This window comes from Eleutherodactylus coqui, chromosome 12 (genome assembly GCF_035609145.1).
Source record: "Eleutherodactylus coqui strain aEleCoq1 chromosome 12, aEleCoq1.hap1, whole genome shotgun sequence".
NCBI classification, from domain to species: Eukaryota; Metazoa; Chordata; class Amphibia; order Anura; family Eleutherodactylidae; genus Eleutherodactylus; species Eleutherodactylus coqui.
Genome location: NC_089848.1, coordinates 127,814,460 through 127,828,730, shown reverse-complemented (window position 1 = coordinate 127,828,730; position 14,271 = coordinate 127,814,460). Strand labels below are relative to the sequence as shown.

The 14,271-nt window shown below is 52.7% G+C and overlaps 1 protein-coding gene across 9 annotated transcripts in view; it reads right to left on the bottom strand.

The window, feature by feature from the left end:
- Window positions 1–14,271, bottom strand: part of MLLT10 (MLLT10 histone lysine methyltransferase DOT1L cofactor) — a 280,838-nt gene that overhangs the window by 188,236 nt on the left and 78,331 nt on the right. For 7 of the 9 annotated variants that reach the window (XR_010787421.1, XM_066585480.1, XM_066585482.1 and 4 more), the window contains exon 3: window positions 13,227–13,377. Coding sequence is in view for 8 of the 9 variants with exons in the window: in XM_066585480.1 (XP_066441577.1) it covers window positions 13,227–13,377 (151 nt within the window). In the remaining variant the exon portion in view is untranslated. Of the gene's footprint in view, window positions 1–13,226; window positions 13,384–13,470; window positions 13,532–14,271 lie in introns of those variants that run through there. The other 2 variants (XM_066585487.1, XM_066585488.1) reach the window with 2 other exon arrangements.

The following is a 14,271-nucleotide window of genomic DNA, read 5'->3' as shown; positions in this document are numbered from 1 at the left end:
ACTGTGAATAGAAGGGGGCGGTTGGAATGATCTCCGGCGGCTCCGCCTCCATTCACCGAGCGATGATCGCTGTGACCATCTCCTCCCCTACCTACAGAATAACCCCTGCAGGTCACAGAGTGCCTGGAACAGTCTCCCATACAAGTCAATGGCTCCCCTCCTGTCTGTTGTGTGAATGGCCCACGAAGCTACTGTAAAGTAGATTTCTAAAAGCAGCTCAGGCAAGATGGCCGCCCCCATAGTCATGTACGGACAACAGAATAAAAAAATGTTACAAATCGGAAAAGGAAAACGTTATTGAAAAACGTTATATGTTTCTCTATCCGGGTTTAATTAGTTATAAAAAAAAAAAAAAAGGAATGACAAGTAAAACAAAAAAATAAAAAAGTGACACTAACAATCATGACGAGAAGCCAAGAAAGATAAAACAGAGGCGGCCGCCGCTCCTCGGGGCCTCATTTATTCAATAGCCCTTGCCTTTAAAGCGGCGCTCCATCTATTATAATGCGCTTCATACATATGTATACGGGACAGAGGTTACGCAGCAGAGTTTACTATTAACAATCCGGAGGGTGACAACGTCTGCGGGGAATGTAAATGTCCGCGGTACATCAGCGGCGCCCGTTCTGCCGGCTGCCAGTTCTAAGCTTCCACGAGAAAAGCAGGCAATTTAAATACACCGCTGACAGAAAATCAGGGGACGCACAAGCCGAGGGAGCGCACTTATAGGACGGGAATATCAGAGGCAATCACGCTCCGCTATGAGCTGGAACATAAATAGAACAGGAGGAATCGGCCGCGGCGACGGGCAGAATTCATGAGGCGCCAGGATTTTTTAGGAAGGCAGAGAAGACTGGCTTGAATGGAAAGTTCCGCTGCCCTTCAGGTTATACTGATGGATCTTATCCTCCGCCGATGATCTGTTGTGTACAGGGGGCAGCCGAGCCCCTTTGTATGTCCACAAGCTAATGTCGCGGGTCAGGAGTTTGGGAAGGTTGTTCTAGAAGACTCCGCTGCCCGTTCAGGTTATACTGACGGATCTTGTCCTCCACCAATGATGTCTTGCGTACAGGGGGCAGTCGGGCCCCTTTGTATGTCCACAAGCCAATGTAGGGGGTCAGGGGTCAGGAGTTTGTGGATGTTGTACATTTCTTAAAGGCCTTTTTACACGGACGACTGTGATTTAGGAGCGATGATCGCTCAGTGAGTGGAGGTGGAACGGCGCGCCGGCCTCCATGCATCAGAAACAGGCAGTCCTCCATAGATGAACGACTGCCTGTTCACACGGCCGATGCAGCAGCGGACTGAGGCCTCCTTTACACGGATGCTGCATATGTACGCGATCACAAATCCCATGTTCCTGCCTATTTGGGCCCTTCTGAATGTTTTTGCGTCTGAATAAGAAGTGTATAAAACATATTTTATTTAAATTACATTAGCGGCGGGGCCCATTGTTTAGATGCACCAATCCAGAGGTTTACCGCGTAATCACTGTGTATTCAGGCAGCTCAACTGACTTCAATTGTCTATTTTGGAGCATAATATGCAGGAAAATACGCATATATGACAGAACGCATTGAAGTAAATGGGCTCTATTCACTGCACATTACGCACATGATGCCCGTGTGAAGGGTCCCCAACGATCAAATTAGGGTCCGCACGAAAGATCCGATCAGCGTTTTTCTTTCACTGTATGTGTTTACACTGCACAATGGTCGAGCAAACCGCCTGATCCAACCGCGTGATAATCATGCTTTGTAAAAGGGGCCTTAAGGGCATTTTCACACCCGTGTGCAGCCCCCCGGGCTACATCAGTACAGCAGAGACAATGATCACATCTGCTCAGCATTCCTTCTTGTGTAATAATACAAGTCCTGGTATAAACTTTACATATAATACGCAGACAAGAAAACTACGTACAACTACAGAACATTAAAGGGGTTGTCCAACTGTAAACTACTGATGTCCCTTCAGCAGTATGGCCATCAATAATTGGTAGATCGGCAGGGGTCTGCCAACAGGGACCTCCACTGATCAGGTGTTTGTTGGGTCCATGTGATTTCTGCAGGAAGCAGACAGCTCTGTTCCCGCTGCAGTGGCCAGGCCTGGTATTGCAGGCCAAGTTTCCATTCATTTAGTGGGACCTTTGTCTGTAATACCAAACCTGGCCACTGCAGTGAGAACGGTACTTTACACTTCCTGCAGAAATCAGTTTACTGTATGAGCACACCGACCCAGCAACCAGCTGATTGGCAGGGGTCCTTGGCAATCTACTATTGATGACCTATCCTGCTGAAATAGTTTACAACTGGACAGCCCCCATAAGGCGCTGCTCCCACCACGGTCATAGTTCTGTTGGGAAAATAGTTAAATTGTTGCTATTCAGTCTGGCTGCAAAAAAAAAATAAAAATGGGATCCTCTGAATCCCCCAGACCCGTCTTGGATCCTGTAGCACGGAGGGCACACTATTTAGCCGCACCTTGTTTTTATTAGTTAAAATACTCTGTTCTGGTGAAACAGCAACAAATCCCAAGAGCCAAGAAGCCTAAAGATGTGTCACCGGCACCTTTCAGGTTGTCTTCTACTGATTTTGTTTTAGAACTAACTCTTGGTCGCCCTTGGATACGTCCGGTCACTGTTCTGTACACAGACGTATACAGCAATGCACAAGGGCTTCATTCCCACCTTGCTGGCATAGTCTATGCAGATACCCATCGCTCCTGCAGAAGGCAGAGGTACATGAAGGAGACCAGTTTATCTTGTGCAGACAAGGTGGAAGGGCCAAATATGAAATGTCAACCAACTAAAAGGGGAAGTAATGGGTTAATAAAGATAGGCCATACTGACGAGTCAGACGTGTTTCTTGCCCCTCCTGGTCGAGAGCAGCCTCTTCGGTTGTCTTGGCTCCGGAACAAGCAGCAGTGGGCATACACACTTCACTGTACATGTGACCACTCAGCCAATCACAGGCTTCAGTGGCCATACAGCCATTAATGGCATGTGACCTTTGAAGCCTGTGATTGGTTGCATGGTCACATGTACAATGAATGGCACATGACCTCTGCAGCTTTCTCCAGGACTGGAGGAGAGAAAAACAGGGTTCCTGCTCCATCTCTGACCAATGAGTATGGCTTAAAGGGGTTTTTCCATGCAGAAGTTATTGATGACCTAAGACCCGATAGATCACTGGAGGACAAGCTGGCCGGGCTCAGGCTCACGTATTTTGGCCATGTAATGCAAGCAGAGTCGCGAGAAAATCTATCATGCTTGGACAGATCAGCGGCAAAAGAAGACCCGGCGCCAAAGAACACGATGGCCGATACTGTCAGAGCGGATACTGGCATGGATATCACACAACTGAAAGAAGCAAAACCAAAAAACATGGAGTGAGCTCACCTGTAGGGTCGCTGAGGGTGGTAAACGACAAAACCACTAACAACAATCCTCAGCATAGGTCAATAATAGTTCATTCCCGGGGACCCGTTGCTCAGGATCCCCAGAGATCAGCTGATCGCCCGTCAAGCTGTCAGTGCAGCAGAGCCGACCGTGGTCATCAGAGATGGGAGTGGAAGTGCCATAGAGGGCTTTACCCCGACTGAAACCAACGGGAGATGAAGCCGGCTATTACACCTCCAGCCCTTCAGGCTCCGACACCGGGGTCAGAAGTGGAATAGGCTTCAGCTCCCATTGAGCTTAATGAGAGTGAAGGTGGCCATGGCACCGATGTTAACATCCGACCATGCTGCACTAACAATGGACCAGGCAGCTGACTGGCAGGGATCCCAGGCGGCAGCTACCCAGAGATTAACCACTGAGGTCCTACCCGGAAGATAATAGTTTTTGCCCAGAAAACCCTTGTAAATGTGTTTCTTACCAAAACCGACTGGATAGGTGATGAAAGTCAGATCGGTGGGGGTCTCACCACCAAGACCCCACCGATCCCAAGAGCGAGGGTCCTTTGTCCCCAGTCCTCCTTACTGGGGGACTCCTGCCACACTTGTCCTAGGCTATTGTCATGAGCCCATGAATTTAATGAAGTGGTGCCGCACATATGTGACCGACGCTCTGTTCAATCTGACGGCTGAGTGACGAGACGAGGGGGACACGTTAACTCCATTCCCGGTGGCTCTGTCAACGGTGAGACCCCCAACAATCACAACTATCACCTATCCGGTAGTTAGGTCATAAGCGTTGTTTTCAGTACAACCCCTTTAACTCTTTTCCGGTCCATATTTTTTTTTGTAATCTCGGAAAACGCCCATTACCAGCAGAACAAAGCTGCGCCAAATAGTGAGGCGACTGCAGAAGTTACTGCTAAATAGCATTAAAAGGTGGTAAGCTGAGAGAACAGAATTATTGTACTTATGAGCTTGTCAACTAAACCACAAGAAGCAACTGTCCAACATGAAACCCTAAACGAGCCGCAGTCAGACGTCCTACATCACAAGGAGCGACAGTCAGCGACGGCGCGGAGGGCCCAGGACAAAACTAGGGCAGCCTCGCAGCGACTACTCCCAAAGTTATCCATCAGCCAAAACAGTCACCAGCACGGGGGTCTCCGGAGCCCCTCTATACTCTGGCTGACAGAGGAAGCCTCTTAACCACTTCAGGCCTGGAGATTTGTCATTTTTTTATTTTTGTTTTTTCCTCCCAGCCTTCCAAGAGCCATAACTTTTTCATTTTTCCATTCACGCAGCCGTATGAGGTTTGTTTTTTGTCGGACGAGTTGTATTTTTTAATGGTACCACGTAATGTATCATACAATGTACGGAAAAACATTTTTATTAGGAGTATTTTGGGGTGCAAACATCTTTTTGATTACTTATTACAATTTTTTAGTTGCCGGGAAAGAAAAAAAATACAGTTCTTGCATTCCATCCATTTTTTTCTGCCTTCACCGTGTGCGATAAAACTTGTGCTGTATTAATAGTTCAGACTTTTACATACACGATGATACCAAATATGGGGGGAGGGGGGTTAATGTTAAAAAAAAACCTCTTCAAAAAAAGATTTAATAAAAATGTTGTCCCCATAAGGTACTTGAACTAGCGATCATTTGATTGCTTTTATTATGTACGGCAATACTTCAGTATTGCAGTATATAGTGATTTTTGAAAATCACATGCACACAAAGAATCACAAGGCTAGGGTGCATTCAGACGACCTTATATCGGCTGGGTTTTCACGCCTCTGAGCTCCCGCCCCCTCTCTGCCTCCTCTCCACCCCCCTGCACTATTTTCAATGAGGAGAGGCGGGACAGGGACAGAGCCAATTCTCGGAACTTAGCCCCGCCCCTATCCCACCTCCTCTCATTGAAAATAGTGCAGAGGGGCGGAGGGGGTGGAGAGGAGGCAGAGAGGGGGCGGGAGCTCAGAGCACTGCTCCTGGCTCTTCCAGCCTCCTCCCCCTGCAGAGAGAGACGCCGTATATCGGCTGGGCGTGAAAACCCAGCCGATATACGGTCATGTGAATGCACCCTAAGGAATATATCATTCAGAGTTTCTCAAGTTGATCTTGTCCTCACCCGTGTGAGCGCCCCCTAACACAGACAAGTGTATCCTGACCCAAACTCACAGCATCATAGGAATATACCCCAATGTGAGTTGGTAGCAGGAGACCCGCAGTTGGGCGCTCGTCTGTAATACATTTGTGCTACACTGACCATAGAGCGCCGCTGACTTATGAAAGTTGAACCTCAGGCCGTATTCAGGCGAGTACAATCCGTGGTGGACAATACACGGACCCCCATCTACTGCCCGATATCAGCAGACTCCACATGTGCGATCAGCATCTGTCAAGTGATTTCCATCAGTCCATTTCTCCATAGAGCGGACAGCGTGCCGCCATCTGACTGGGTCTTTAAAGGTATTCCTTGGGACAGGCAGGGAGTGCAAAGAAAAATAAAGCGATACTCGCCCCTTTAAATGGCCCCAAACCAGCACAGAAGTCACCAACACTCTGATTCCGTACCATTCATTGTACACTTGCCCCCTCAGCCAGCACTTCCAGGATCCTGCACTGGGCTATTTAAAGGGGGGGGGGTCTGTTTTATACAATTGATGGGCTATCCCTAAGATAAGTTATCAATAGTAGATTGGCGGGGGTTCATTGTCAGTCAGCTGTTTGTCAGGCCAGTGCACCGAGCTAATTTCTACAGGAAGCAGACAGCACCATTTTTACTGCAGTGGCCTGGCTTGGTATTGCAAGCCAAGTTCTCATTGAAATAAATAGGAACCTTGCCTGCAATACCAAGCTTGGCCACTGCAGTGAGAACAGAGCTGTCTGCTTCCTGCAGAATTCAGCTCAGTACACAAGCACACAGCTGATTGGCGGGGGTCCCGAGCAACAGACCCCTGCCAATCTACTATTGAGGATAGCCCATCAATAGTTTAAAACCGGGTAACCCCTATTTTTTCTCAAAGCACAGGGGCCACCAAGTCCAGGAGCATGCTTCCTATCCTCGCCTGTCACTCCATTTCCTCGCTACCTGCTTATAGTGCTGACATTCAGTGATCCTCCAGTTTTGAGACAAAATTCTATCTTAGGACCGGCGGGTAGGGGGCAGTATATTACCTGCAGCAGGCTTGGTCACCCCAGTCCTATAGATTTATGTATAAGTTACGCCAGAAAATGGAGTAAATTATACCAGAAACGTACGCCAGGGCGGACCTGGCATATGGAGCTGCTGGGCATGCTCCTCTCCACGTGCCAGGGAAGATTGTACCGAGCCTGGCGTCGGTAATGCCAAGGTTAGTAAGTTTCTCCCATAGTGTATTGGTAGTTAGGAATATCAATGCCCTATACCTGCTCTGTGATTGGCTGATGCCGCTCTCATGAGAAGTGCTGGCCAATCACAGGGCCGGTGTAGTGTAATTAGAAAACGGTGGCGACCATTTCAGCTGCTGGATCACAATAACCAGAAGCGGCAGAACGGAGAGACGGTGAAGACGATCCTCTGCAGGTAACGTACCCTCCGCCCTCCGCGCCAGGGACGGACGCTTGGCCCAAGACCGGAGGCTCGCTTGTAACAACCCATTAATAATCCGTATGTCTGCGGTACTAAAGCTAAAACAATCAGAACAATTAGCGCGCTTTCTAAGGTGGAGCGCCATAATGGTCCGAGTCATCCCTCTCTTACACCGCTGGTTGTGCCTGCGAACGCTGATGTGTTTTGCATTGCGGTGCGGGAAAATCACATGAAGGAAAAAAAATTTAAATCGCATTGCGCTCGCGAGCCGCTCGCACGTACGTGCAGGCGCAAAGGGATTATTACCTCGCCCAAATAATGCAATCCCACAGAAAAATAGGATGCGCTTCAGTATTTCGGTCTCAGACTATGGCCCCCTGCACACGGGCGGAAATTCCGCGGCGGGATTTCCCGCAGATTTTCCGCCCCTGGAAGCTGCCATAGGATTGCGTTAGAGAACACAATCCTATGAAGACGGCCACGATTTGTCTGCGCAAAATCACGCGCAGAAAACTCAGCGAGCCGCGCACAGAATGGTCACTCCCCGGCCGCCAGCTCCAGTCTGCGCATGCGCCGGCTGCCCGCACTTCAAAGAGCCGCGGGAGCAGGTGAGAGCCGCTCTGGTCTCTGCAGGCGCTCCGGTCGGGTCTGCAGGCAGCCTATGGCTAATTTCACACTGCAGATCGCGCCAATGTGCTCCGGAACGCACAAAATACCCGCGGATGTGAGACGTTGACACGAAAAACCGCCTCCCATCACTCCAAGGAAGCAGCTCATGAATACATCAACGTTCAAAAGAATGGGGTTCATATATTCGTGCGTCTCGCAATGCAAAAATCTCACACGATTTTCTCGGCCGTGTGAAAGTGACCTATTAGTAAGAGCAAAAATAACGGCCGTGTAAATTAACCCATTAGAAGTGATGTGCTAAAACAACGCGTGCGTCGCGCAAATACACGGAAATTACAAGAAAGCGTTTGCAGCATTATTGTCCACGACTCCATATGGACCAAAAGAAATTAAAATTGCACGTCCCGCCATGTGACGTCCCGCCATGTGACGTCCCGCCATGTGACGTCCCGCCATGTGACGTCCCGCCATGTGACGTCCCGCCATGTCCCGCCATGTGACGTCCCGCCATGTGACGTCCCGCCATGTGACGTCCCGCCATGTCCCGCCATGTCCCGCCATGTCACGGCATGTGACGCGCATTCGAAAGCAATGCTGTTTTTCTATATTTTCACTATTGGAACAAGATGCCGTTTTCACACATTTGGAAGATCACGGAACGCATCGCACTTGCAGAAACGCAGCTTTGCAAGTGTACCATCAGTCCAAGCTTCTGGGGGCGGTATCGCACTCGCCCGTGTGAAAGTGGCGTAGTAACCCGCTGCCAACCAGGAGGCTCCATGCTGTACGCCGCGCCGGCGGTCCTAGGGGCCTGTTCACACCCGCGCTTTCGTGTACGGCTCAGGTATAAAGAGAAGTACATGAAGAAAAGTGTGAAAACGCGCCCATATTAAGTACACGGTTACATTTCTTGAACGCGGTAAACGCTGCGATCCGTTTTTTATATGAAAAACAAACTTCTTCTCTGTAAACGTTTTTCTAATAAAGTTTTGTAGTTCAACACTTTTTTCCCTCGATCACAAAATCCGTGTTAAGTGGATTAACTTGTACAACCCGACGCTTCTAGACGTTTCCCTCGACTGCGATGCAAACCATGTTTACGTCTCTACGCTTTTTTATGGCACATAAATACGCGGCGCGATCCGCTTATCAATCCCACAAAACAAAAATCATGCCTGACGCCGTTCGTCAGGCCAACGTGCGCCTATCCTTACAGCTCCGCCCATCACAGCCCACGGATCCGTGAAACGCTACATTTTCATCCGTTTTTTTGGACAGACATCGGATGAGCATTCGCCAGTGCGAACGGACCCCGAGAGCCTCAATGTCGCTCCTCGCCTTCCCCCTGACCAAGAAGCGCCATCACGGTGACCGTGGTTGTGTTATGGGAAGCTCATGCCACTTACAAGGTCTACACAACTATTACTGGACAGACGGGCACATAGACTCAGCGGGCATCACATCTCAGGGAAGGCACATTCCCGATGCCCCGAGGTTCTGTGCCCGCGAGGAGCGATGCAGCAGTGACTCCAGCGTGATCCGCAACAGTGACGCACGACAGGTGACAAAATTATAGGTCTGGCGCTGTGAGTCTGCAGACCGGCACCACGGGCACGAGTCGCCACAAGCAATGCCAGCCGCAATTATTGCAAGTTATCACATTTCAAGTTTGCCAGCCAGCCCCATATACCATCAGGCGGTGCCCACACACGTACCCAGCGATAAGTGCTGCGTGTAATGTACAGCAGGGGGGTGGGGGGGGGATTGGGCATGTGGCTAGTAGTACATGTTGGGACTGGCACAGCTGGGGTGTGACTTGTACTACTGTATGTTTGTCGCTGGGGGTGTGGCTGGCACTGCCGGGCATGAAGTAGTGTGTGGGTGGTACTAGTTGACATGTAATGGGCATGCAGCTGGTAGTGGTAGGCATATAGTGTGCCTTGATGACAATGGTGGGCATACACTGTGTACATGATAAAAGGTATGAGGCTGGCACTGCAGGGCATGCAGATACTGATCGCCATGTAATAGTGTGTGGGTGGTATTAATCAGCACATAGTAATGGGCATGCAGCTGGTAGTGTGTGGCTAGCACTGATAGGCATATAGTGTGTAGCTGCTAATAGTGTGTGGCTGGAACTGGTGAGCATGCACTGTATGATTGGCAGTGGTGGGCATGCAACTGGTGGCAGTGTGTGGTTGGCAGCAGGCCTGGCAGAGGTGGGCACACAGCTGGCCTGGCAGTGGTGGGCATGTAGTGTGTGTTACAGTGGGGTGCACAGCTGGTGGCAGCAGGCCTGGTAGGGGTGGGCACGCAGCCAGTGGCAGCAAGCCTGGCGCTGGTGAGCATGTAGTGTGGGTGGCTGGCAGTGGGAATGTGGTGGGCAGCAGGCCTGACAGTAGTGGGAATGTCGTGTGTGTCTGGCAGGCAGTGGTGGGCATATAGTGTGTGTGACTGGCAGTGGTGGGCACGCAGCTGGTGTCGTTAGGCCTAGCAGTGGTGGGCATGTAGTATGTGTGTAGCTGGCAGTGGTAGGCACAGTTGGTGGCATTAGGCCTGGCAGTGGTGGGCATGTAGTGTGTGTGAGGCTGGCAGTGGGCACAGTTGGTGGCAGCAGGCCTGGCAGTGGGTGGGTATGCAGTGCATGTGTGGCTGGCAGGATGTAGTTGGCTGCAGGCCTGGCAGTGGTGGGCATGTAGTGTGTATGGCTGGCAGTGGTTGGCACAGTTGGTAGCAGGTCTGGCAGTGGTGGGCATGTAGTGCATGTGTGTCTGGCAGTGGTGGGCATGTAGCGTGTGTGTGTGTGTCTGGCAGTGATGGCATTGTGTGGTGTAGTATGTGTGTGTGGCAGTGGTGGCAGTATCTTGTTGGCTGCAGGCCTGGCAATGGTGGGCATGTAATGTGTGTGTGTGTGACTGGTAGTGGTGGGCACAGTTGGTGGCAGTGTGTGGCTGGCAGCAGGCCTGGCAGTGTGGGCATGTAGTGTGTGTGTGGCTGGCAGTGGTAGGCACGCAGCTTGTGGCATCAGGCTTAGCAGTGGTGAGCATGCAGCGTGTTTGTGCGTGTAGAAGGCAGTGGTGGGCACGCAGCTGGTAGCAGCAGGCCTGGCAGTGGTGGGCATGTAGTGTGTGTGTCTGTCTGTCAGTGGAGGGCAGTTGGTGGCAGCAGACCTGGCAGTGGTGGGCAGTGAAGCTTGATAAAGGCGTCAGCTAGACGCAGAAACGCGTTGCTTTTAATATTTTACTTATACTTGATTGTTATGTGGGGAATAAAAATATTGGCTTTCTATTTGAACTGAGGTTTTTTAGAGGCTTATTCCCCTGTCTACCTAAGGGTTAATGTTGGAGCGCAGCTATAAAGAAAGTTTTTTCTTTTTTTCTACTTATTGTCTGGCAGTGGTGGGCATGTTGTTTGTCTGTCTGTCTGTCTGTCAGTGGAGGGCAGTTGGTGGCAGCAGACCTGGCAGTGGTGGGCATGTGGGTGTGTTCAGCTGTCAGTGGTGGCAGAGTGTGGTTGGCAGCAGGCTTGGCAGTGCTGAGCATGTAGTGTTTGTGTGGCTCGCAGAGGTGGGCACAGCTGGTGGTAGCAGGCCTAGCAGTAGTGGCAGTGTGTGGTTGGCTGCAGGCCTCGCAGGGGTGGGCATGTAATGTGTGTGGCTGGCAGTGCTGGGCAGGCAGCAGACCTGGCAGTGGTGGACATGTAGTGTGTGTGTGGCTGGCAGTAGTGGGTACAGTTGGTGGCAGCAGGCCTTGTAGTCGTGGGTATGTAGTATATATGTGGTTGGCAGTGGTGAGCACAATTGGTGGCAGCAGAGCTGGCAGTGTGTTGTGTGTGTGGTTAGCAGTGGTGGGCACAGCTGGTGACAGCAGGCCTGGCAGTGGTGGCAGTGTGTGGTTGGCTGCAGGCCTGCCAGTGGTGGGCACAGCTGGTGGCAGCAGGCCTGGCAGTGGTGGCAGTGTATAATGGTTGCAGGCCTGGCAGTGGTGGGCACAGCTGGTGGTAGGAGGCCTGGCAGTGGTGGGCACAGATGGTGGTAGCAGGCCTGGCAGTGGTAGGCATGTAGTATGTTTGGCTGCAAGTGGTGGCAGTGTGTGGTTGGCTGCAGGCCTGGCAGTGGTGGGCACAGCTGATGGCAGCAGGCCTGGCAGTGTGTGGTTTGCCACAGGCCTGGCAGTGGTGGGCACAGCTTGTGGTAGCAGGCCTGGCAGGGGTGGGCATATAGTGTGTTCAGCTGGCAGTGGTGGCAGTGTGTTGTTGGCTGCAGGCCTGGCAGTGGTGGGCACAACTGATGGCAGCAGGCCTGCCAGTGGTGGGCATGTAGTGGTGGCAGTGTGTGGTTGGCTGCAGGCCTGGCAGTGGTGGGCACAGCTGATTCTAGCAGGCCTGGCAGTGGTAGGCATGTAGTGTGTTTGGCTGCAAGTGGTGGCAGTGTGTGGTTGGCAGCAGGCCTGGCAGTGGTGGGCACAGCTGGTGGCAGCAGGCCTGGCAGTGGTGGGCATGTAGTGGTGGCAGTGTGTGGTTGGCTGCAGGCCTGGCAGTGGTGGGCATGCAGTATGTTTGGCTGCAAGTGGTGGCAGTGTGTGGTTGGCTGCAGGCCTGGCAGTGGTGGGCATGCAGTGTGTTTGGCTGCAAGTGGTGGCAGTGTGTGGTTGGCTGCAGGCCTGGCAGTGGTGGGCATGCAGTGTGTTTGGCTGCAAGTGGTGGCAGTGTGTGATTGGCAGCAGGCCTGGAGGTGGGCATGTAGTGGTGGCAGTGTGTGGTTGGCTGCAGGCCTGGCAGTGGTGGGCATGCAGTGTGTTTGGCTGCAAGAGGTGGCAGTGTGTGGTTGGCTGCAGGCCTGGCAGTGGTGGGCACAACTGATGGCAGCAGGCCTGCCAGTCGTGGACATGTAGTGGTGGCAGTGTGTGGTTGGCTGCAGGCCTGGCAGTGGTGGGCACAGCTGGTGGCAGCAGGCCTGGCAGTGGTGAGCATGCAGTGTGTTTGGCTGCAAGTGGTGGCAGTGTGTGGTTGGCAGCAGGCCTGGCAGTGGTGGGCATGCAGTGTGTTTGGCTGCAAGTGGTGGCAGTGTGTGGTTGGCAGCAGGCCTGGCAGTGGTGGGCATGCAGTGTGTTTGGCTGCAAGTGGCGGCAGTGTGTGGTTGGCTGCAGGCCTGGCAGTGGTGGGCATGCAGTGTGTTTGGCTGCAAGTGGTGGCAGTGTGTGATTGGCAGCAGGCCTGGAGGTGGGCATGTAGTGGTGGCAGTGTGTGGTTGGCTGCAGGCCTGGCAGTGGTGGGCATGCAGTGTGTTTGGCTGCAAGAGGTGGCAGTGTGTGGTTGGCTGCAGGCCTGGCAGTGGTGGGCACAACTGATGGCAGCAGGCCTGCCAGTCGTGGACATGTAGTGGTGGCAGTGTGTGGTTGGCTGCAGGCCTGGCAGTGGTGAGCATGCAGTGTGTTTGGCTGCGAGTGGTGGCAGTGTGTGGTTGGCAGCAGGCCTGGCAGTGGTGGGCATGCAGTGTGTTTGGCTGCAAGTGGTGGCAGTGTGTGGTTGGCAGCAGGCCTGGCAGTGGTGGGCACAGCTGGTGGCAGCAGGCCTGGCAGTGCCCTCAGGTGACAGCCCCGCCCCCTCCTCCTCCCTCGTCAGATTACCTTGATGCACCGCCACATTGCAGCCGTGCCCGTCGCAGTACACCAGCGGGTTCTCGGCCCAGCCCCTCTCGTCCGAGCACACGCAGCAGCCTCCGATCATCTCCTTCATACTAGTCGTCAGCTCTTCCTCCTCGGCTGTCAGGGACACCATCTACAGGACACCGAACACAACAAGCACCGGTTACTCCCGCACGCTGCCCAGGCTCGGCTCCCCGCGCCGGCCGCCGCCTGCCACCCGCATTACTTGCTCTGGAGCCGCCTCATGTCGCCGGGGCTGCCCGGACTGGCAGAGGGGGCAGGATGACGACGAGGGAAGGCGAGCACTGCGCATGCGCCCTCATGACACCGATGTCACCTACTGCAGCAGCGCCCCTACAGACTGAGCGCTGTCACTGCGTGCCAATGGCGGCGGCTCCGCTCCTCACGTGAGTGTGAGCCGGGCGGCCAGAGTGTAGCGCAGCCCGTTACACCCCGTCATGCGGCCACAGCGTCCGGGAGAGGAGAGGAGAGGAGGGGGGCGGACGAGCGGTCGCCCATAGCAACCAGTCTGACTTGCCTGCGGCGCGCTGGAAAATGAAAGCAGCCACGTGATTGGTTGCTATGGGCGACGGTTTCCCTCAGCAACGAATTTTATAACTCTCCTGCCATGTAGCTGCAATTCCCTTAATCCGACATTTGATAATCCAGAATCTCTATTTATGGTTTTCTGTATTTAAAATTGAAGGTGATGTTAACCCCTTCACGTCCCCACAGCGCTGCTGTTATGGCAGGGGGCGGATTCTCTATAACCACCAGCAATGTCCCCCTGAAGTCGACGCAGCACGAAAATCGGACTCTTCAGAGTCCAGTGCACGTTCTCTCCCATAAACCCGTGAAACTCGGCGTAATATCGCGCTCGCCAATGTGCGTTTGTCCTGAATATACGAGGCGTTTATGTGTCAAAACAGTCCTGCATCACTTTAGGGAAACCTGGCATCACTCGCCTGCACGTGGCACGATGCTGCCGCCGGCGCCATGGGCGATTTGTCTCATCGCTCATGTATAT